Genomic DNA, 25,519 nt, shown 5'->3' on the forward strand with positions numbered 1-25,519 from the left:
AACGGAAATCGAGCGTTAGGCCATCTCGTGGACGCATAACTGCCGGTTTTATGGCATTTACGACAAAGAAAAAAGAAGTTGCATTTCTGACGAAAATCACCAGAATTCGGTGTACAATAGATTTTCAGTTGAAAATTCGTTGTTTCGATAGATAATCTTCAGCTGTTTGCAAATGCTTCCAATAATTTGATCACGCGATATTGTTATTCAGGTACACCGAATTTCATCAAGCCTAAATACGTTTGTCACGTTGTGGCTAGAAATGAGATGAAACTCGAACATATTGGCGTGTCAGTATGTGACTCTAATCCTTGTGTGGGTAACCAAAACCGTAGAGATCATTTTTAATCAAAATGAAAATTGTCTGCATCGATTACGAGAAATAGAAACCAAGTATAATTATATTTTTTGACTTCCTAATTTTAATAGACGAGAAACATTGACATTTGAAATTTTATAAATTTTCCTACAACTTCAAATTTTATCTACTCGATTTTGTTATAAATGCATGAAGATCCGCCGTCTGATCATTAGTGTTCAACATTGGTTTCATAAATGTTCACTTTGAGGGTGTAAGTCTATATAAGTAAGTTTTATGTTACTTTTGGAACAACGTTAACAAATTATTGAAAGAAATATAGTAACTGGCATAAGGTGGCCTACACGAGGGTTAAAGCTACACAGAGGGTCAATATAAGGGTGTAAGTGATGAAGGGGTGGCTGGATGATTGATTATAGAAATCACCGATGCTAGTAAATTACGTTACAATTACGTGAAACTGCTCGACCCTGTTTCTGAGTACCATACGGACCACACGTATTGACCGTATTGTTATGAAGGGTTCTCTAAAGTTTCGCGGATGGTTTTCAGAAACAATGGAACTGATTTTATCAGAACTTTCCCTCTGCCGGGTTTGCGCGGACTGCTTTTAATTAAAAGTCTATAAAAGATGATGTATCGTATTTGACGCAGCTCGCAAATATATTTCCTTTGTTTTTGCTTAATTAATGCTCGCCGATGTATCATTTCGTATGTAATCATTTTAATTCGCGTTGCCAGCGAGCACGGTTTTATTGTCGAAGAAGATAGAAAGAAAAAATGCTCTCTCTCTCTCTCTCTCTCTCTTTCTCTCTCTTTCTGTCAGATCGATCGGTAACGTATTTCGATACAATATCTCGTCGAAGAAAAGTAATAGCAAGGAATGAAATCGCAACCACTTTAAACTTCGTATTCTGCTTTAGTGTCGCCAAGGGACGAACTTTAAATTGGCAATTCCGTGTTGCAACTATGCTCTTATGTTCTTCTTTGTCGGCAACCAGACGAATTTGTACTATTTCATACTTGTATGAAGTATGGCTGCGAAGTTTCTATCTGTCGGCAATGGATGCGCGCGTGTGTGTGTGTGTGTGTGTGTGAAAGAACTCCATTATCGATGAACAAAGGATTGCGGAGCTCCTAACGAGAGTTGATTCAATTTTTTAATGAAACGAAATTTATGGAAACAATCGAACATAGTTCCAACAAATACCAGTTGGAGGTACATACCGAGTTTTATAATGGATCAGAAATGATTACGTAGGATTGTTCGTTAGCGCAGTTATTAGCAAAATTAAATAGGGTCAGAGAAAATTCCTTTAAAGCTTCCAATTTGCAATTTTTCGACGGTTTATTCAGAAAAAAGGATTTCTTTTTTTTTCAAAAAGGAACAACGGCTATTTTCAACTATCATTACTTTATGATTTCACAGAGGACAGTTCCTGCCTCTCGGTGAAGTCATTAGCATCAGTATTAGTAACAGCGAAGTAATAATTACGAGGAATATCGAGGGAGACAGTTTAGAAAGGTGCTTAACGATGTTCCATTAATAACAATCGTGCATATATTTCATGAAGACTTTATAATTGACCCGTCCAAAAATGGCTCACGGTTACCCAATATGCCTAGCACGAACGAAACTTTTTATGAGCATTCACGCTGATCTCGCAGATACTTTTTTGCGGTAAAAAGACGTTCGATTTTTCTTACGAAAAGTGATAGAAACTTCGGAATTCCTGATTGCTTGTTCCGGTTGGAGGAGGATTTATAGGGGTGGCGAAATTTAAGGCGTTGTCCCCGGATCGTGCAACGCCTGCTGACCCCATGATTTAGCTCCCTTACGCAGGCCACGCAGGACCTTGTACAAAGTCCCTTGTTCAAGGATATTGGTCCATAAATTAGCGTCGCGTTTTCAGCGTGTACAACCCCGCGCAGCACTAGTTCCGTCCTTCTCCCTAAAACTTATGTTTTGGCAGGGTCGAGATCGGAAAATCCCTACGCGTCGTTACTTATTTATTAAAATACAAAATACAAATAAAATTGTTAGAGCCACTTGCAAAAATTGAGGGCTTGCCTTAACACTAGGTTCACAGGACCCGTCAAAATGACGGGTTCTAATATTTATAATTTGCAATAATTAAAATTCCAAAGGCAAGATTCCATCAGGAATTATTCAACATATTTATTTCTTCGGGTATACGGCATTAAAAAATTTGGGCAGCACATTCTTGTCATTTTTACAAAGTAATGTAAAATAGTCACTTTTAGGGTAAACCTAGTGTTAAAATAATCAATTTTAATAGTTGGGAAAATAACCGAACATATTCATGTTACGTCGAGTTGTACACATAGCTATCGGGCGCCCTGAAGAAGTCTGCCAATATTATTTACGCGGTTCGTCGATACGTCAAAAATGGCCGTATCCTCGTCGACCATAAATTTCGACACGCGTCTCGGCGACTGCGGGCACGTATTATAACAGGGACTTGTTTCTGGTGCGAAGGCACGGGATATTTCCGCAAATTGTCTCCGTCGAACGAATCGAATCGAATCGTCCTTTATTCGATGCGGGGGGAGATAACAATGGGTACGAGAGAACACTGTTGCAGACATTGTCATTCGCAGCTAACAATGTGACAGCCGATAAAAAGGTAAGAGTTTTTCCGCTATCATCGAAGCGGAGCCACTTTATAAGCAGGCACTCGTTTTCTTTCGCTCGTTCCTGTCGAAGTGAACGAGCCTGGCTGTCTGTTCGCACTTGGAAAAACTTTCTGACCATTCTACGCTAGAAAATTCAATTTAGAAAAATGTTTTTCTGTGATCTTGTATTACTTCGCGTCGTCGATGTGCGACGATATCGATTTCGCCTAAAATATTGCGCGTAGGATATTTTTGACGACTCTACTGAGAGATTTGTGAGAAATTGCTGCACTTAGTAGTATACTGTGTATTTTTATTCAGTCGTTTTCGGTTGTTCACTAGAAAGAGTTAGTTTCTCAATGATCTTCATTAAAAGACATTATTTCACGAAATACTATTTTGTGCAAATGTAAAAATCTGTTTGGTATCTTGCCTGAGCAGTGTCTTTTTTTATTTGTTAAATGGAGTACCGATGTATGTTCAATTTATTGTACGATTTGCGACTGCAGACCCAGTGGAGGGGATAAGCAAACTGACTAAGACTGTGTAGCTGCGTGCGGCTTAGATCAAGGCTTTACTGTAGTTTCAATTCTATTGCATTCTTGAGACTTTATCTGACCCAATCATACTGTTTAAATGGCTTTATTTTGGAAAACTTTCAAAACCGATCAAAGTGACGTCAGAGGTACCGTTTAATACAGCAGCATGTTCGCAGAAAAGTAGCCTAACTATTTTCGTGGACTGAATGATTAAAGGAAACGCTTGTACGATACTAAAACGAAACTGCCGGAGTAAAAGTAGGTTTTCCGGTAAAACTAAAAACGCGAGAGAAATGGTACCTGGAACATCCGATCGACTTTCTCACGTACGCGTTGATGGTCCAAATTTGGATCGGCGAACTTCCCCATCAGCTCGTATACAGCTGTCACCATGTCCGTCATTTCTTCCCTGGTGATACAGCCGTCGCCGTTGATGTCGTATAGGGAGAACGTCCAACGCAGTTTTTCATCGATGGAACCTCGAGACAGTATACTGAGGCCGGTAACGAAGTCCTGGAACAGCGAAATCAAATTGCTGCCTTCAATCCTGGCTGATCATTTCATTTTCGAAAATTCAATTCGCCGCGCGATACGCTGCATACGGTAACAGCGTCGTATCTCTTAACAATTTTTATTTCGATTACCAAAAATTCGGTTTCGTAGCTGTGACGTTTGTGACACATAAATTGACAATTTATCAATAACTGGAGAGCCAAGTAGAAATATTTTTCTTTCAACGATTTTAACAAACTGAAATTATACAGGTAAAGTTCGCCTGTTCACCTTCACCGCAAATGCGTGAAAATATCCTTCGCAATACAAGACTTCATAAGTGACCCGTCATGAGACAAAAGTGACGATTTTCGCCTGAAGTTTTGCTTGCAATATAAAGGGCGGGGCGGAAATTGAAGTGCAACCGAGCAGGGAGTGATTCTACGTTTAAAAATAAATCGAAAAAAAAAAACGAATAACATATTTTCGTTTCACAACTCGTTTTCGAGAAAATCGAGTTTATAGATCCGTCGGGTTCGCGTGCTTTGGTAGGTGCATGCGGGAAGTAGAATAGGTTGGTCATGATCAGACGCGCCAGACGATTCCTATCTAATAGCACGCGTGCTGAAATTTCTCGAAAACGGAGCTTCGGACGAAATAATATTACACCAAAATTATATTTTTGTTTTTTCACATCAAAACATTTCAATGGAAAATCTATCAACATTAACTTCACCGTAAAAAACGATATAAAACCACGTAGTTTCACAATTTTACCTTAAAAATTAGACTTTTCTCTCTTATTCGACAGAAATTCAGTAATTAAATGATCTTGAAACTCTGGGCCAAAATGGACCCGCAGAGGGTGGTAGGACCACCAACAGGGTAATACGCCGACGGTAAATAAACATTGCTCTGCATACTTGTTCCAGAAACATTGAAAGTATAAATTGATGATAATTAAATGGCCAGAGGGTGTAGTTTAGCAATTTTGTTAATTAAGCGAACGCTACGCATACAGCGAACGTGTTCGTGGCAGTGGTTATTAACCATAAGAGCAGCGTTACGAAGAATAACAGAGACGAGAATAATAAGACGGAGGAAAATAATAAGAATGCGGATGCAGCCTGCAATCGTTGGATCTTAACGCAGCGCTGCAACCCGCTCTTACCGGGTAAACAGGGTTCCTCTGCGTCATCTAGTAGCCATTTACCCGGGTTATATGGGTTGCACTGGGTTGCTGAGGACCGAATCTGATTTGGGTTACGGTTACAATACCGGGTTCAAGCCACCGGGCACGTCCTCTTTTAATTCGATTCCGTTCGTGACGCGTTTGTGCTAACGTTTAGCGAAAGGGTAACTTTGATTAGCTCGCGGAGCATGAAGTGTCAGAGCCCGGTGCATTAGTATGCGTGGCCGCACGTTCGTAAATGAATGTTATCGGCGAGGGTCACTTTCGCGTGCTCCTCTCTCTCTCTCTCCCTCTCTCTCTCTCTCTGCGCTGTTAATCTTACGTTTAGAGTTCTAGCTTTGTCATTAATTGTTTCGATAAAGGATTGTTTACGGCCCGAACATAACGCTTCAAGTATGCGATAAAATTCACCGTTGATAAGAAGCGTTTATTATTTATCGCGAGCATACTGTTCACGATCCTTAATAAAATTTTCACTTTATTTATTCGTTCTTTGATCAACGTTTTTTAACGTACTCTCCGCTCTTTTTATCGTGTCTGATGCGACTGATTCAAATTAATCGCCAGAAGTGAGTAATTAAAAAGTTGTCTCGGTAACTATATTTCCTGTCTGGGATTTTTCACGATGCTTTCAATTTTTATGACTTTAAAGTTGTCTAGTTTGATAAATTTTTCATGACAAAATTAAACCGGCACGAATGAGAGAAAAAGCGTGATTGCGTTCGCCAATTAGAGGAGTTGGAGAATGTAAAATATTTTGGGTCAAGGCAGACCCGATGAACGAATAGTGTTATCCGGCGACGTGTGTGATGTACTTGTTAGTTTGCGAAATCTAGCCTTTGATGAAAGTTTCGCGAAAGAAGCAAGCTGATGCGAACGAGAGGATAAGCGCGGCTGCATTTAATAATTAGAGGAGGTAGAATGGTATCCTCTGGGACCGCAGCGCCGCTCTACGTGTTGTTCTTGGGGTGGTTAATGATTACCCTTATACCAAAAAGCTGTGTCTGTCAGAGCGTCAGAGCTGTTAGCGCGGCAAATTGCATTTCCTGACGTAAAAGAGTAACAGGACGGCAACGAGCCTGGGAGATAAAACGGGAAAGCTAAAGAGAACGGGCGAGCGGAGTCTTTGAAAAATAAAGAGACGAGTTCTGTAAAAGGAGACTACAAGCACGTTGGAAATTTCGCAAGAAATGAGAAATTCGCGTCGGAACTCGGTCGCGGCTTTCCAATGTCCTTCCATCTAATTGTTTAGAACCGCGATAGGAAAATACTCCATTAACACTAGGTTCACGGGACCCGTCAAAATGACGGGTTCTAATATTTTTAATTTACAATTATTAATATCCTAAAGACACATCCATGAGGAATTATTCAACAAATTTATTTCTTTGGCTATATGTTATTTTAAAAAAATGGCTAAAAATTTGGGCAGCACATGTTCTTGTTATATTCATAAAGTAATGTAATATAGTCACTTTTAGTGCTCCGTAAACCTAGTGTTAAAAAGTAGCTTAAATCACCACCGAGTGCAATTGTCAAGTCTTGCGGCGGACAAGGGCGCTAATGTGACGTCAGCGGGAAAAAATAATGTGAATGGACAGCTTAAGTATTGTCTCACGCGTGTTGGATGCGAAGCTCTAAAAAAAAATGAAATAGGGAGATTTCTGGGAAAAACTATTTTTAAAAATTACTTCCCCCAAATTCCCTACTGACACGCATTGTCTATGACCTTCGGCCGAAGGTGACGAACACAAGCAACGTTGCCCGCCAACTCGCTTATGCCCGGGGAACCGAGTTCTCTGCCCGCACGGGCAACAGCTGAACGCGCCCGGTCGAAATCTATACTATCACTATAGTGTTTGCTCACGTGCCTCTCGGGCTTCCACTAATATTCACCAAATCGTAAAACCTGTAGACGGCTACGAAGCTTAAAATAAAACAAGAACGATACTTAATCGTCCTTACGTGTCGGGCGTAAAGTTTCATGGACTTTTCGTTTCGCTTGCTACAACGTCCTGTTCGATTTTTACACTTCCCGGCACGCCCTTCTTTCCGGAAAATTCTTTTACGTACTTTCGATAAATCTTCGTTCACCCGCGCCGATGAAGTTGCACAAGTTTCCGCATAACTGTGGAAATCATTCATTCTGCGAAATTACATCCGAGGGATGCTAAAAGTTCTTTCGAAACTGCGACGATGAATAGCTTCCTCGGCGGTGGTGAATTTTGGAAGATTAACTGTTCAGAAAATCAAGTTCTCCTACACTTGAATTAATATATATATATAATTTAATTGTTTAATGTTGCTTCAACGTCAAAGGTCATTAGCAACCCGATACATTTTCTCACAATATATTATACATATTTGTATCCTTGATATACTTGGCAAGATCGGCGATATACTCCTTAGAACTTAACAGAATGGGTAAGGATCTAGGCAACTTAGCATTTTTCCTTTCATTCTCATATCTTTTGCATTCTATTATTAGGTGATTTATGTTAATTGGTACTTTACATATATCGCAGATCGTATTTTCTTTCTTATTTAACAAACATGAATGGGTTATTTCTGAGTGCCCAATTCTGATTCTAGAAATTGAAGTTTGAATTTGACCATCTACTGGACTTGGAAATTTGTGCCACTCAAAATCCGCTCCTCCATTATGATATTTTTGTACATAATTCCTTTTAATTTTGTCAAATACCTGTTTCCTAAAAATTTCATTTAGGTGGTTTTTAAGATCGTTTAGTCTGGTATAATGGGTGATTTGTTTCATTTTTGTGTTGCAGGCTGCTAATTTGGCTGCTCCATCAGCATTTTCATTACCTTGTATACCCATATGCGATGGAATCCAGCAAAAAGTAATGGATTTGCCGGTTTCAACAGCCGCGTTATAACTTTCTTGTATTTCCTGTATACATTCATCGGTTGTGTCTTTTACAAAATTAAAGATTCACGATCGGAGATTTTTTAATCAATTTCTGCAGATGTCTACGTCTACTTCGACCCTCCACTTTTGATAACAGAAGATTACCCCATTTCAATCAAATTAAATGCGAAAAGGATTCGATGAAGGATTTACGCGAGTGCCACGAAGAGACATATATGTCTGTGACATATATCGAGAATTCACACTGTATTTGACATCGTGCACGCAGTAGTCGGCGAACGTCTCGACATCTTCCGTCGGACGTCGCGTAATCGAAAACAGCAAAAGGAATTCGCAATGGCGGCCGATGACATGACTCGTGGCGTGTATACGACGCGATCGAAAGCACTTTAGGGCTCACGTTCGCGGGATAAATTGGATTAGTAAACGTTTCAATTACGGCGGATCGCGGTATGACGGTATTTTCTACGCGGAAGTATGCGCGGCCAGTCGTCAGGAGAACGCACGTAGTATTGTTCGCGGTCGTGGGACACGCCGAGTTGATCGGACAATCGTTGAACACGCGACGCTCTTCAAGGTTTCCGGACGAATTTGCTTCCGGGAAATACTTTCGACGTCGAAGGCGCTTATGGACACAGCAAGAAAGGGGCAGACGCTCCGAGCTCTATTTACAAACCGGGCAGGCACAATGCTCGGAGCTTTCAAAGAAAAATCAATAACCTATACAAACATAATTTCGCGAGCAGCCCGCTAAAAGCAGGTACCCTTTCACGTGCAAAGTCATTTACATCGATCAGGACTGATGAAAACCGTTTCGTGGACGGTTTCGGATATTTTTATTTATTATTTACGGAAGTTCTCTCTTCCACCGTCTCGCGTAAGATCCACGGGACTCTTATCATTTCTTGCCCCGTTTTTATTGCGGTCGTCGTCATTTGTCCGCGCGATATTCTTGCTTACTCGAGCTTCGCCATTCTCTTGTATTTCTTTGACCTCTGACCTGAATCCTCGAAATTTCCATATCCCGGTCACACTTCGTCCAAAATTGATAAAATAAAGACCTTCTTGAAGCTTCGACTCTCCGCGTCTTGACCCTTCGCGATAATTTTATCTAAACGAGAGTCCAGAGGGCGAAATCCGCCGTTAAAGAGGAGCATGGCGGACTATGAAAGTTTCATGCTGCTCCCGAAGCACTGACATCACTCTTTTTGTGTACTCGATCGAAAAGTTACGAAAACTTTCTCGGACTTTCTCGGAGCCGTTAAAAATCGCTAACAAGCAAATGTTGCAGGGAGCGGTTAAAAAATAAAACGAACACCGAATGAAAAATTCAACCATGTTACTCGGGGCAGCGAGAAGTGTGCTTTGCTTGCTCAAAATGATCGAGACCGACTTTCGTGTTTTCGCTGTAAACACCCCACAGCCGTGCGTCTCCCCTAAGCAACCGGGAGGTGGAGAAGAACGACTCTTATTTCTCTTCCCCTCGATTCCCCCCACCACCCCGCGCTCACTATACTCTTCATAAAACTTTCCGTCTTTCTTTCCACACTGATTCTTTCTTATCCCCACTTCGCTTTCGCTCCTCGATAACATTCTCTCGCCAATTTACTTCTGCTCGCTCCCCTCTTCCAATCTCTCTCTCCGCGAGACCATTTTCCACCCTTCGCGTACTTTGTCCGCGCCTTATCCTAATCTCGAACGTTCAGAATATTCTACGCAGCGCGCGCCGCCACACCTACGTCTCTTCTCTCCTGCGAACGATCAAACCGCAAACATTCTTTTTCTCTCCTGTTCGCCCCTCACCTTTCCTCATAACTATCCTCGATCTACTTATGCTGTACCTCACACTTACCCCCTGACGCCCCACCCCCCTTCCTCCCCTCATTGCGTCACGTATCCCAGATATTTAAATTCCTCTGCTGCCTCGGTACCTTCGCCCCCAGTATTCCCATCGTACTTCCCTCGGTTCCTTTATCTTCGTACCTTGCGCATTCTATGGCGCCTTATCGGCCATACATTCGCTCGCTTAGCGTACCATTAATCTCCGAGTAAATATATCCTAGTATATCTTTTCTCTCCATCATCCTAGCACAACATTCAGTTCTAATTGACCCCCTTTCAACTCTGTGCAATCGGATTCGCGACCGACATTTCAGAGTAGTACAATTTTATTTTTCTCAACATTGAACCTGCAAACTAACTACAGACGTACGATTTTCTTTTTACGCTGGGAAATTATGAAGGACAACGCAGAAAATAAGGGGCGTCCTTGAACGATTGGGAAATACGAGAAATTGAGTGATTCCTTTTTGCATGAAATTATGTTGAAAAGATCAGTATATGCATGGTATTGTATGATATTTCCAGTAGCATTTTCTGAATATTTTAATTAAATATCTGCAACTGCAAGGACGTGGCAGCCATTTCCCCGGAGCCATTTCTGCAAAACATCGTCACGGGATTTTCTCCAATTTGTTTTTATATTTTCGAGAGATTTTATGTAATATATATTTTCTGTATTAAACTAGCCAAGATAAGCTAGTTCTCGTCGAGGGGAATTTTGAGAAGATAATTTTTTGGAAAGGTTGCAGCCGTCTGTAAACTGTTTTCTGTAAATGGACATTTCTTTAGATATTGTTATCAGCGTTTAATTACAGTTTCGGCGTCGGGTCTTATTTAGTTCATTCCCGTGTACGTTACTAGTATCGATGGGGTCACTCGTTCAAACTCACGTTTGATTCCACGCGTTAACTTCCGGTTTTAACGTAACCGCATGCGGAAGCTTGCCCGTGTATGTACATAAGTAGAGTACATACGTGTGCGACTGGTAAGCATTACAACGGGAACGTAGGAATTCCACATTCACAAATACAAGACCGCGTTTACATTAGATCTAATTGCAAACAGGGATGCTCGTCGGAATAAATAGCAATTGTTGATTTAGGCTGCCGTGAACGGGTCAACAGGAACGGTACATCGGACAAGATTTCAATTTAGTGCGTAACCGACTGAAACGCGGAAAGCGTTACGATTTTTTAGAAGAATGGCACACCTCGCTCTTTGCGAATGCTAAATAAATAGCGCCTTTTGTTGTCGGAACATTACGCTCCGTGGACATAAATTTTTCGCGCAACCGTATCATTTTAATCGCGCTAGATGGCCTTTGAAAATGTTCGAATATTTTTAATTTAAAATTATTAGGATTCCAAGGACACGTGAGAAATTATTTAGCAAATTTATTTCCTTAGGTACGTATTATTTTAGAAACATTAAAAATGTGGGTAGCACTTTATTTTCAAAATGGTCACTTTTAGTGCTCCGTAAGTTTTAAAAAATAAGTTTACCATTTACAGAAAGATTACAAAACACGATTGTTTCCAAAAATAGCCTTTTTATCATCACTATTGTTTCCTGCTGTTCTCTGTTACTAAGAATGAAATTAATCCTCCGTAAATGTTAAAGCTTCGACTTAACCAGTTAAGCGTGGAGTTTAATTTGAAAAATCCCTCACGGCGTGGAATTAAAATCAAGCAATGACGAGTATAGACGTCGAACGCAGGCCAAATGCGGCTATTATAAAAGCCAAATCCCTTGTAAAGCTAAATGAGAAAGAATTACATTTTTATTCGATAAGAAATTAACAATTCGTTAACGTTAACCGCGCCGCAATAGAATTTTGAATGACGTGTATACCACGTCAAACACGCTTAACTGGTTAAGAATTCCAAAATGTTCGGAGAACGATTAACGCTTTGACTGCCAAACTAGGAACCTGAAAAATTCCATGAAATCAAAGTAAGTTATTCAATGAAATAAAAATTGAAAATAATTGAATGTATGATACTCAGTAGTCCTCCAAACTTTCTTGCATTTTACAGATCCTAATCAAACTTGGTACAATGGATGTATCAACATAAAAATTCATTCTGAAACCCGGACAAATAATTCCGTCTACCACATATGGGTGACATGGCAGTCAACGTGTTAAACACAAAATGCTTTGGGAATTAATTGAAAGGGACTCTATTAGGATTGGGTATTTAAATAATCGACTTCACTGGAGAATTCTTTCTATATCTGTTTTATTAAACAGCGCGGAAGGACGATGTAACCAGTTCGGCTAACGGACTCGAAGTGAAGAAAAGAAAAAGCAGGGGCGAAAGAGAAATCTTTCGTCCACTTGAAATAAGGGAAAAACCCAGGCCTGCATCGTTTATTGCCCTGGCCCTCGGGTACGACAAATACCAGGCCTATGGGCCCGATGACATCTGGTCTGTTATTCTAAGGAAGAGAAAGCTACAGTGTTTCTCATGGACAACGTAATTTATTTTTGCTCTTTTGGCAGTTGCATTATTATTGCTAATAATCCAACAGACTCGTAATATTTTCGGAGACCGTTGATTATCGCTACTGAGAGAACTTGTGCACGACGAGAGCGCTAATTGGACCGTGGTATAGCGGCGGAATTTCGGAAACGGGCAAAGATTAGAACAGCAAGGTGGAAGCTTGCCACGGTAATGCGATTAGGGCGAAAGTAGCCGGACACTTCGCCGGCGCTCGAAGGAGGCCATGAATTCGCGCGAGGAGGCGAGACGGTAAGAGGGTGCGATGGAGAACTTGAAGATGGAGGAGTCGTGTCGTCGTCAGATGAAAATCGCTCGACAAAAAGTGTCGTGATATAAAGAAGCCGTGGGGGGGGGGGGGTGTGGTAATCCCCTCGCGTTCGCGAAAGCTTGGATCCCGAGGTTCGTAATGCGATTGATCTTGATAGGGGCTTATATCGGCCGAAAGTGTTACCGGACCAATGGCCCGGCTAACTTTTGGACACATTGCCAGGGAGCAAGGAATCTGTTGGTCCAGGGTTAGGGGGCTGTAAACGAAGATTATCCGTAATCTTCTTACTTTGGATCATCTGATCAGAAATCCCCCATTCATCGCGGCGGTATACGGGCTGCAGAAAAATTATTGGTATTCCGTTTAGGGCAAGGGTTTCTCCTAATCAGAGACTTAAACATTCAGCTTTGATGCGAGACCTGAAACGTTCGCGAATTCCTATGGGAACGCATTCTGAAGGGAGAGGGAGGATCTAGGGAGGAGAGATTTAAATAATGGGATCAACAATGCCATTATTCTTGCACCGAAGGAACAAAGCTGAAGGACTTCTCTAGGGTCTGTACCAGTCCTCTATTTGGTACAGCACGGATTCGGTCAATATGGCTTCCATTTTGGAACGTAGCGTGACACGAGGGTGCCTGTATTTGTCACAGAAGAACACAAACAAGCGAAGAATATTCAACGCGTGTTTGGCCATTAATGAGACACGCTCCGGTATTAAGTTACCCGATTCGCCGAGATAGATGCGCTACGTATAGCCGCGGAGACTTTGAATACGAACTCCTTTGAAACCTAACCGGCTGCGCAGTGTGCTATAATCGCGATCGTGCATAATCTGTAATCACCTCATTTCATCATTATGTATGACTACACGCCGGAAGCTGCAGCTAAATACCTCTTGGTGATCCCTATACTTGTTCGAAATGTAATCCCTTCGTATACATTATGTTTCACTAACTTGGGAAAACATTAATTGATAATCAACAGCGAAGCTCATTCTATCCGAATGGATCGCTGTCGATCCAGAAAGATTCAGACGTAGCATAGACTATGAAAAGTAATAACATTGTAAATGGTTTGGGATTGGAAAATAAATTGCAATAAACTATTGCGAAGTGAACGTAAGTGAGAATATTCTAAAATACAATTTATGTGTAATTTGATGGAACTTGTTGCACCAAACGTACTAAAACCTTTTTGAAAGATGAGAAAGAGGTTATAATATAATTATTATTGCATATCCTTCGATTGTAGTTGAGCTGACCATAAATAATGTCAGCAGGAAAAGAATTTTTCTTGTAATATTTTTTTGCTGATATTGCGCACATATTTTCACAGATTTATAGCTCAATAAAATATTCTGTGAATCGATGATAGACACGTGGAGCTACAAATATGCTTTTTATTTTCTTTTATTATATATTTTATGCACAACCGTATAAGCGGTTTATTACGCCAATTTTTATGGAATAATTCTTTGCGCATCAAGTTCGACGTGTAATATTTTCGAAACCCGCCGGTCAGGGGGCGGGGGGCGGGATGATCTGATAGAAAGACTTAATTAAATGGAGTTGCACATCAAAGGTGAGTGTAAAAACTTTATCGTGCGCAAAAGTAGAGGAGAAGAATGAACGAGGAAAATGTTGGCTGCGCCGAGAGGGAGAGAGCCCCGGTAATGTGCGAGTTTGGAGCAACTCGAGGGCTAATTACACAAAGTACATTTTCAGTCTGAAACCACGAGAGATAATTGTGTTCGTTCGTAATTATCCCTCGACGACTTCGCCTGGTCTCTTTTATTTCTTGAGCGGAAATCGTAAACAGAGGAAAGACAGAGAGACACAGACCAATGGCACATCGATCCGCAAATTAACCGCGAACCATCGATTAAATTCGCCCCTGATTATTGATTGGAAAACTTCGTTAGGTCTAGGCTGCTCATTATCGGCGCCCGACCGGATAATTAGCATTAATCTTCGCCGGATATTTGTTCCGCGCATACTTGCCTATTCAAATTGTCCGGGGTACTAATTGTACAAGGCGCAAACAGTTGCGCCGAGATCGTGCGAAATATCGATCATGCTCCCTTCGAAATAAATACCGTCAATCCATCAACCCCCTCGTACCCCTCGACAAAGTCAGGTGCGCGGACAATCCGCGATTTTCTCTCGTTTCACTATGAGATTACGCATTGTTAATTCCTTTCGCATACACACCAGAAATATTTATTAACCCCAGCACACTCTCCGAAATTAGTTGCACGGAGAAGTCCTTCCGAGATTTCCCCCCATTTTCGTTTTACCATGAATAAAACACGATCGATTGAATTAAACAACAGAGGAGAAATTACAATCCAATCGTAGAATCGGAGAATAAAAGATTTTACGGCCTCTAAAACGAAAATGGGCGAATTTGAATTCTTCCGTTAGACTAACATAAGCAATAAATAAAAGAAGTGAATGTACTTACCTCGAAGCTGAGAATACCACTATGATCCTGGTCCAAGGTATTAAAAACGTAATGCGCGTATTGGCTAGTGTTGGCTGCGCAAAAGAGAACGAGAAAAGATGCAATTAGTACAATCGAAATCGCTGGAGAATTACGCGGAAATAATTTCCCCGATCGCACTCGGAGTTTCATTTGATTTTGATAGCGCTCGACTAAAAATCACTATATGCGTGCTCTTTCCGAACTATCCCGGCGAAAGTTTCGTCGGAGCAGAGGGTGGAAGACAAAGTAGATTAACTCGTCAAAGTTGCAGAGCTCGCACCCCAGCACGGTTCCTGACAGAAAACGATTCTACTGTCACGTCGCGTTACGACAATAGTCGAAAATTAGTTTCTGACGCGGAGCTTCACGAAATCCATAGCCGGCCGAATTTTCCCGACCGTTTCACATCGGAGAACGGGCAATTATGCTCGCGCGCGCTCGTTGTAGAGGGGACACCCTGTATACCGGTAACGAAGATCTTCCATCGGTATTTAGTCGTTTAAACTCGAAACCGGCAACATTGCTTGTAGACTCAGGAGTTGACGACGCTGTGCAAATTTCTACATAGTTTACCCCCGCTGAACAAACAAACGATATTAAACTGGCGGCGGATATTGAAGTCGCTTTCTGGAAGATATTGCGTGCATCAATTTTACCGAGTTGCGTCCCCGGATGGAGACGAAAGGTATGCTTAACGAGTCGAATCCGTCTGTGCCGAGGAGTGCGCCAATTGTTTGGAAAACGACGCGCGATTCTGTTTGCAACAAATATTTCAGTATGCGCAGTCTGAAACGTTCCTCGCCGGATTTTTCATTTTTATTTTAACCCTCGCAGTTCTAGGCGTACGCCGGAGTCATTTCTGACCCACCCGGTATTTCATTATAATTTTCTTCCGATATAAGGCGATGGCTCGGGACCGGCTTTCGCCCTATTTCGGATGAAGAAGAAAAAGAGGAAATAGTGAATTTCTTAGTTCTAAAGAAAAAGCTTATATCGGAATAAAATATTACATATTGACGCGGTCGCTCGAGCTTTTATCCCCACCACTACGGGTCAAGAATGACTCCGGCATAGTATACGGAGGGCTAATGGAGCTTGTGTTCGCCGCAAAGTATTTTTCTCTGAATTTAATTAAAGTAACAGCATTTACTTGTAGCAAATGTTCCCATAGAGAGAGTTTGAAACGTTCCTCGACGGATAAAAATGGCCTTTATGTTGAAAATAATTCTGATTTACTAGATTTTCAACGAGGAATTCAATTCTGACAACTTTTTGCAAAAGTTCCCACGAAAAAACAAGAATTAGGAGCGTTCTTTAGAAGACAAGGTTTTTAAACGAGAATATAATTTTTATCTTCAATTTGCCGTAAGCAAAGTGATTTTGTTTTCGCTAGATTTTTAGTGTGAAATTCGTGTTCTTCGTTTCCCCGGTGGGCAAGTACGTCGCATAGTTTATATCCATATTCATCTGTGCCCCCGGGGGCATCATAATAATAAAATTACCCGGTGTGCAAATTAATTCAGCGCACATTCTGATTATCCAATTTACATTTTTATTTGTCCACTTACGAAATCAGGAATCGGACAGGATTTATACTAGCGGCGCGCATTATTTTCTCTCTCGCAAAATTTCCCCGAGTTCTACAATAATTTCGACCACGATATATTTCACTCTGAACAAAATCCCAACGTCGTAAAAATGATCGATTCTCCAGGGGAACGGCTTTGTTCTGGGATTAATTAAAACAGATGGCTTTTCGCAACAATGTGAATCGGTTTGTGTATAAATCATCTTATCTTTCGTAACATCGAGTGACTTTCTCCTGTTTTCCAGTTAAGTTCTATTTGACTTCTCCGTCAGAATGGAGAATATATTGTTGTGCCAGTTTTTTCGTTATCAAGGAGTCTGTTTCTAACGATTTATGGATTTTGTTTCTGAACAATCAAACCACAGAGGATTAGTTTTTTTTGCAGATTAATGGTCCAAAATTGAAATAGGACGATTTTTTAACACTTTTGTAATATTTTCCGAGAACATCCTTTCGTTACTGTTTTTCCGTGAAATTCGACAATGTTTATAGTGCCACTTTTATTCACAAATTAGGGTCCACATTTCCTCGTCAATGACAACTCTTGAGTACTATTATTCATAGCTAAAAATTATTGACATTATTCCAAGGAATTATTTCACAAACTCCTCCAAAACCAGAGGTCAGTTGTGACTATCGGATAAGCGGTCGGAGCAATAAATAAATGTAGAGTACCGTGCCCGTCTCGGAGTCTATTTGCCGGGCAGTGACAATGTATTCAAATTTCCTGATATTTAAAGAACGGCCGATTTGCATGTAGATGGGATTTTTCGTTATTCATAGAATGACTTGCTTTTAATTAAAGTTTCTGTGTAAATTTCGGCTGGCAGGAGTGATCTATCGCGAATCACTGGACACCGCTGACAAGAGATAAACGGCCGAAACACAGAGCTATTTGTCGCCGAACTCTTTTTTTCCACCGGAGTTCCCGCGGTTCGCGCTCGTAAATTCTTGTTCGATCTTCCTCTTACGTCCGGACAGCCGAACAAATCACGATATCGATGCAACCATGTAGCTCGCAGCCATAAAATCGTCCACCAAGAGGAATTGCGCCTGCCAGTGATCTGCAATTGTCTTGCGCGGCCTGCACTCGCCTTCGAGGTTTCAACTGCGCGCGTGCAACGTTGCGAAACGATTGAAATTTCCCGTGGAACACTGCGCGCACCCGAGCCGGGCCATTTCAACCCTTTGCACTCGGCGCTATTTTCATTCTAAAACTAAATTTCTCTTCCGTCTTGGAATATTCTCATTTTATTCATACGAAACTGATCCGATTACCATAATATTTAAATGTTTAGTAACCTATTAAATAGAAATTTTGTAATGTAGCAAACATTTTGTAATATTTTTTGTAATTTCTTTGAAATAATGCCACAATAATTTCTAGTGGTGCTTCAGAGTCGCCACTCGAGGGCAAAGGGTTAATCTACATTTTCTTCAAAGCGATTTTTATCGAACGGTCAACTTTCCGGACAGTAATGGCTCGCGAATGGCACAATGGTCAAACGACTCTTCGCAATCGGGTTTTTCAAATCCCAAATATCGTTGCGATGCGACGTCGATCGGTCCCTACGCCGGTGGATTTTTGAAAGTAACAGTTACCGTGGATTTGCAAAAAAAAAAACGCGGAGAAACGGCTGGCCGACGAAAAAATAGCCGAACGGTGGTGTCGATATCGCTTACGCGATTGGATGAAAAGGGGGACGCGTAAAAATGCAAGGCCATTTTGACGTGGGCATTTGCTACCATGGTAACTATAAATATACGCTCGACGACGAACCACGAAACTGTTTACATTATTCGATTGAGTTTCCTCTCCCTTTGTATTTTTCTTCCCTCCCTCTCCCCCCGCCCCACCCCTCCCCCTCTCACGCCAGGCTCCCGTTTTGTACACACGCATATATCTTTTGTATTGCTTATGCTTTACGGTGGAACGCGCCGACCACCGAAAGAGAGAGAGAGAGAGAGAGAGAGAGAGAGAGAGAGAAAATTTAAATGCGAATACGCGCCGCGAACAAACATGACCGTATCGCGTTCTCGTGATCGTTAAACTTCGACCTCTTATGGAAATATCTTCTCCCCGAGCGCGTGTTTTCTCTAACGTCTCGTTCCACCCCCGAAACACAGAGGCCCTATCAATTTTTGAATATAATACCAACTGAACTAGATTCTTTACTTTTTTGATCGAATGAAATAAAATAAAATAAAATAAAAACGTTCCTACTCGTCAGTTTCTTTTTATCCAATTGAAACATCGTGTAAAAAAGTTAACCAAAATTCGACTCGTTATCACTATTTTTTATCAATTTCCATATATGGAACGTTGCCATATATGGCTCGAATGCAATTACACGAATTTGTTTAAACCCAACAAGTGAAAGAACCGTTGTGAAAAAACAACATTTTCTCAAGCTTCATTCGAATAGAGAAAAATATTTTTCTTTTTTGCCAAAAACCGATAGCGCAATAATTTTGCGTTAAATTCTGCAGATCAACAGAACGACAGGTTGGAAAGTCGGAAGCAATTTTGAAAAGAAAATGATTAATCCGCGTTAATGTAGTCTGGCGATGCAATCACGAGCCCGTAACCAGGAATGCATAACCGTGCGCAGTTTACTCCCGGTTAAACCCTGTTGTTTACTGTTTTATAATAGGCTATTATGCGCGAAAGTACGACATTTGAAATTCAAGTACGCACTGCTGCACACTGAATAATAAAGTGGATAATGGGAAAAGTTATACATGGTGGATTTTCATGTTGCGAGTTTTTGAAGGGCATCTTTCGACGGAGCCGTCAAAAGAAAAAAGAAAAAAATCGCGATTTTTCGGAAGACGAACACTGTGCTGCCTCGTGGACCGTGAGTTACGCGATCTAATTAACAGGCTGACTTTCTTGTCACCCATATCTCGCAAACGAATATTCACCGGGCTCATTCTTTGGACGAGATATATCCCGCGAACCGACGTTGTTCATTTGTTCGCTGGATGTCTCTCGGCCATGCGAAAAGGTTAATGAATCGCTGATCCGCTAATTAGCCTCCGTGCTGTGCTTGGATCAATATGACCATGCGCGATACATCATTTAACTTTCTGTTCTTCGTGCAACGTAAGACTCTCTAATAATAAACACGCTGCGGATTTTCCTGCAACAGCTCACCCCAGCAAACTGTCGATTTTTATTCAATATTTTTATGCAATATGTTTATCTAATACATTATTACATTGCTGATATTTATGCATTTGGTGATTCAATCGTGAAATAAACTACAGAAAAATCATACTCCCGTGTAAATAAACAATCGCACATCTGTTTCCAAATGAAATCTAGTCGAATAAGATAATAAATTAAATCCTCATTTTCCAAACATTTTATAGCCGCTTTCTAAATAATTCTATAAATGTCCACAGTCTGGCAGTAAGCTGTAACTAGACTACGGATCTCTATGCACTCATGGCAAAAATGAGTAGGTTTCATTTAAAGCAGTAAACACATAACGTAAAAATATTTTTATATTATTTTCTACCTATTAAACACATCAAGAATCTAGTCTAGTCGTAACCTTGCAATTATTTTCTTATGTTCGATACGGTGTCCTCGATAAGTTCAATTAGGCGAGCGCAATCCACGGTAATAATTACACTCGTTCGCGAGAAAAAGTCGGCGTGAGATTTCAATTAACACGACTCATCAAGTCGACTCGGTTCAGTTGTTCCATGAACTCCCGTGGGCGCGACATTAATTAAAACAGTGGCAGACAAGCCTCAAATATTACAGTATATCGTATACTCACCACCTTGCGGAAAGAACTGCGAGTAGATACACTTGAAAGTTTCCTCTCTCACCACTCCCGTGGGACATTCCGCCTTGAAGCTACGATATATTCTCTTCAGCTCGGCCTCGGTGAATCTTGTGGCTCTGCAGAGGCTCGCCAAGGAATCCGGTCTGTACCGTGGCGTTTGCTCCTCCTCGTACTCCGAATCTGACAAATTCAAATCGACGATGTCCCATATTAACCATCTCACTTTTTAAATAATCCTCCCGCACGGTGCAGAAACACTCAACCATTAAACAGGACGCATGCAGAATTAGCGTGACTCCAAATAGAACCTCCGTAGTGACAGAGGATTTATTTATAATTAATTTTAATCACGTATTTATATTCGGAGTGTATCAACGCTAAACCTACCAAGCATTAACAGTATCTGGTAAATATGGCAACCCCAAATTTATTTATTTATTGAGATTGTCTGTAATTTTGAATATAATAAATGCTTGGACAAGGAAATTTATTTCTCTAATTTCCATGAATGAATTTTTATAGTTTCAGTAATTGTAAAATATAATTCTGGTCGTTTTGACCGTGGTAGGTTTAGTGTTAAATAATTTACTTTCGTGGATGAATCCACCACAGATTTGATCGAAGCTTCACTTTCACGACACTTTCAAACGCGTGCGATTTTTTCCCGGCTCCGATGCAACAAAATCGAGGGACAAGGTTAATCGCGTAATGGCATTCACGGTGTACTAAGGCCTGGGCAATTTGCGGCTCGCGAGCCACGGACCGCTCCTTCCCCTACTCCTGGGTCCCCCCACCAAACTCCTGTGGGGCGTAGACGTGCACGCATACATACGTTCGCAGTCACGCGGCCATGCGAGGCAGAGCATGAAACAGTCGATGGTGGGGGGAACCGGTGCACTGGTAGTGGGGGTCGTGAAGCGACAGAGGGGGAGAAGTTGCCTGGGCCTGGTGTGCTTTAGTTGTCGGTACACCTTCCATACAAACCTCGATAACTCGGCTAAAAAAAAATCGTACCTCAAGTTTCAGGGTGTCGTTGCGAAGGGGAAGCTTCAATCTTCAAATCTGCGGTGGATTCATTCGCGAGGAAAATTTGTTGACGTTTTTACAGACGTTTGAACATGCAGCAGTTTCGACATCACTTTGGTTTCTGAATGTTCAGTTTCCCACTCGCTACATCGTGCAAAAAATATTGCGGAGGAATATAAACAATGTACAGTGGAAGTAGAGGCTTCAACCTTGAAATCGAGTCCCAGTGTATCGTTGTACAATTTTTCTAAACGAAATTACCGCAGGAAGTGGGTTAACTTTAGCTTGGGCATCGCGACGTCAAAAATATGTAGATTTTAAAAGACTGACCTCGAAATTGTCTCTAGTGAATTTGACAAAAAATGAGGGATTATGCTCGAATTATCTAGCCCGTGTACACCTTGAAGAATACACTCGAATCCGCGGGTTCTGCAAGTTTCCTCGCGAGCACGAGATTGTGTTGCGGGGAGACGGGTTTTGCGCGCTGTCTGCGCGCGATAACTAATGCAAAGATATATCCTTGATTTTCAGTTACGGAATTCCTGTATTGCTCGCATGAGTGGAGTATATACGCGCGTCTCCGCGCGGTGTATGATGTGCAGCACGTCATAAACTTGGGCTGTCTAAGCTTTACTCGCGGGTAAATTGGGCTTCTCCGGCTCCGCTATCATTGTCAAGGAAATCAGGATGCTAAGCATGACCTGACTTACTGCCTTCTGCCTTGAATACAACCGACTCCGGTCCTCTGTCTTTCGCTGTACCGCCGCTATTCGCTGTCGGCGAAGCGAGGGGGGCAATGGGACATGGCGAAAGCGTTTGATCGTCGTTCCGTATGAGTTCGCAGAAATCGTTTCGCGATCAGAAACGGTTTCAGGCGGCTTTGAGACTTCGGACGGCCTCGGGAAACCATTCGAGTAATGCGCCGTACTATGACTTTTACGCAGCTAAAAAACCAGGTTGAAAAACTTCATAATAAGTGCTCTACGGCTGAACGAAATCCGCATGCTGTCCCATCACAAAGTATAGATCAAAGCCTACGGTTAAACTTTACCTGAGGAAACCAGAAATCCTTAACTTATTTTTAGGCAATCCTGCAGATTTCGGCGGGAAAATACCGAAAATCCAAGTTTTAAACCTAGGAGATCTCAATTGTTCAAATGTCAGATCTAGAGCAGATCAAGATCTCAGCAGTGAAATGACTGCTTAGGTATATGTGAAGTGCCGGTACCGGTTACTGTTAAAAGAAATATAGTTTGCAAGGTAAAAGAACTGATTTGGTTAGGAGAAATGGAGTTCGCATGACGGAAGAATTGATTTGGCTGGAAGAAAAGGGACTCGGAGATATCTGTTTTATCGTGATGGGAAATTTGAGAAAATGTGGTGTAAATTTCTTGGCTGTGTGCTATTCGCGGCGAGCTGCCACGATACTGATTTACACTAGCAATATTTACGAAACATAGTCCCATCTACGCTGTCCAAAATGTTATCTATGTTATATACACCACTGTGTCTGATCCTACGCGATACATTACTACTGGCTGGGATAGTAGTACGCCGTATAATCATACCGTTACAATAGATTACGGTACAGATATGAAACGACTCGTGAGAATGAACGCGGTGCACGGTACTTTATTCGACTCCCTGCAAATAAATTTCCAATCAATCAGACGGTGCGCCAACGATTTATCATTTATAGAATTCGATAGAACAGCTAGCTATAGATGATAATGTAATACGGGATAAAATTGGCAACCGTTAAAACACCAATTTGCAAACGTCACTCGACGAAGTACATACCGTTCTCGAAAAGAGCAATCAGCTTTGAACCACGCCTAAATAAATTGAATACAGCGTTTCATGAAATTTCCGTCAAGCAAATTAAGCAATCGTTAAAATTCGAACGCAGTGCAACACGCACGCTGCACCAAGGAACCACCCCGTTCGTTTGCGGTACTCAAAAGGACAGTTAGTCCTGTAATACGTTTGGTTAAGTAGTTAGCTCGCAACGGAAAGTAGTTAAATCGTTCATTAAAAGTTGTAATGGAATCGAGAAGTTCTACTCGCACAATATTAGAAAGTTGCACACACTCCCAGACACGCATACACAGATGTACGTGTATACAATGTAAAATATCTCTTTCCGCGAAGCCGTGCGCGCATAAATTGTTCGCCGCTCGATCGAGAAAAGAAAAATCGAACGGTCGGCGATTCGGTTCGGCGGATTTCGTTCCGGTTACGGGAATGCATCGGTTTCTCGCCGCGGGGAAGTATCGCCGCAAAAATGTGCGATCGTAATTGAAAATTGTATCGAGTACACGGAGAAAATATTCCCTCCCGACTGGCAAGAGTTTGATTCGCGGAAGATTCGTCGCAATCTACGTTATGACGCACGCGTTCTATCAAGTCAGCGTCGTCGTGTGACGCGCAGAAAATTTAGGGAAGAAGAACTAACCCAGTTTTCGGATTGGCCAATTTCGTATTTCCGCTAACCGGGTTAATGCTGTTGTTTCGAAATTTTAGGGACCGCGCTGCCGTATTTATTTTTCGTTGCGACTCGTATTTAGAACGGGACGGGGGTTTGGTCGCGTTCTGTCTCGAATCAAATGAAAAATGAAAATGAAAATTCAGATTTCCTGAATACGATTCTTTGGATTAATTCGTTTCGTAATTTTATATATTACGAAGGGAGCCTCTGTGATCGATGCTACGCGAACGCTTTTAAATATTTACAAACGCAAACAGGCTCTCCGGAGATACAATAACGGTTGTTTGCTCGCGGCAATAAATTGATTTGGCGCGCATTAAAATTCAATTCTATCAAACGAGTAAGCGGAAACTTTTAACCCCGATAACAGGTCCGCGGAACAGACAAAGATATGCTGCTTTCTCGTGTGTTTTCGGTATGAAAGAAGCTCGCGCAAGGGCCGTCGAATAGTTCGGTCGTTGTTCGTACCACCGCGACCGATAAACGGGAAACAAAAGAATCAGGGTATGGCTTCTCTTATGCAATTTGAACGGTTTTCGAGAGAGTTGCTCACATTTCCCAGTCGCGTCAATGAACTTTGAGGAGCCGCCCGCTTCAACGGGCTCCCTCAAAAGATTCGTTGCACCACATCCTCCAATATTCAGTCTTTGTTCCTGTCAGTATATCCGATATCGTCCCTCGGCACTGCACACGTGCACACGTACGCGTCCTGGTGCTTTTACATCGACTGAAAAAAATGAATGAAGTTCGTCAATCCGAGCGATTCGTGCCACGTCGACCGTAAGCAGCGTCACATTTCGTGGAACGATTATGAGATTACATACTCATTGTTGGGACGCGTCACCGAGATACGTGTTGCTTTAGTTGACAAAGGTGGAAGCTGTACTAGTTTCATATTTTATCACTGGAATTTATAATATTTGTACTGCGCATTTAGAAAGGGAAAATCTCTCACAGAAATATAGGGTAAGGGACTCGATTACTGTGGGGGTATTATTTATAAATATAAATATATTATAACACTACAGTGTTGATTAAGTTGACAAAGGTGGAAGCTGTACTAGTTTCATATCTTATCACTGGAATTTATAATATTTGTACTGCGCATTTAGAAAAGGAAAATCACTCACAGAAATATAGGGTAAGGGACTCTATTACTGTGGGGGTATTATTTATAAATATAAATACATTATAAGACTAAAGTTTTGCTTTAGTTGACAAAGGTGGAAGCTGTACTAGTTTCATATTTTATCACTGGAATTTATAATATTTGTACTGCGCATTTAGAAAGGGAAAATCTCTCACAGAAATATAGGGTAAGACTCAATTACTGTGGGGGTATTATTTATAAATACATTATAACACTAAAGTGTTGCTTTAGTTGACAAAGGTGGAAGCTGTACTAGTTTCATATTTTATCACTGGAATTTATAATATTTGTACTGCG

The 25,519-nt window shown here is 41.4% G+C and overlaps 1 protein-coding gene across 1 annotated transcript in view; it reads right to left on the reverse strand.

Annotated features, from left to right (window-relative positions):
* LOC143362554 (Kv channel-interacting protein 4) overlaps positions 1-25,519 on the reverse strand; it is a 39,846-nt gene that overhangs the window by 3,938 nt on the left and 10,389 nt on the right. The window contains 3 exon segments of the mRNA XM_076802829.1: positions 3,796-4,008; positions 15,150-15,223; positions 20,550-20,738. Of these exon segments, the coding sequence (XP_076658944.1) occupies positions 3,796-4,008; positions 15,150-15,223; positions 20,550-20,738 (476 nt within the window).

The sequence above is a fragment of the Halictus rubicundus genome, chromosome 17, assembly GCF_050948215.1.
Source record: "Halictus rubicundus isolate RS-2024b chromosome 17, iyHalRubi1_principal, whole genome shotgun sequence".
Taxonomy (NCBI): Eukaryota; Metazoa; Arthropoda; class Insecta; order Hymenoptera; family Halictidae; genus Halictus; species Halictus rubicundus.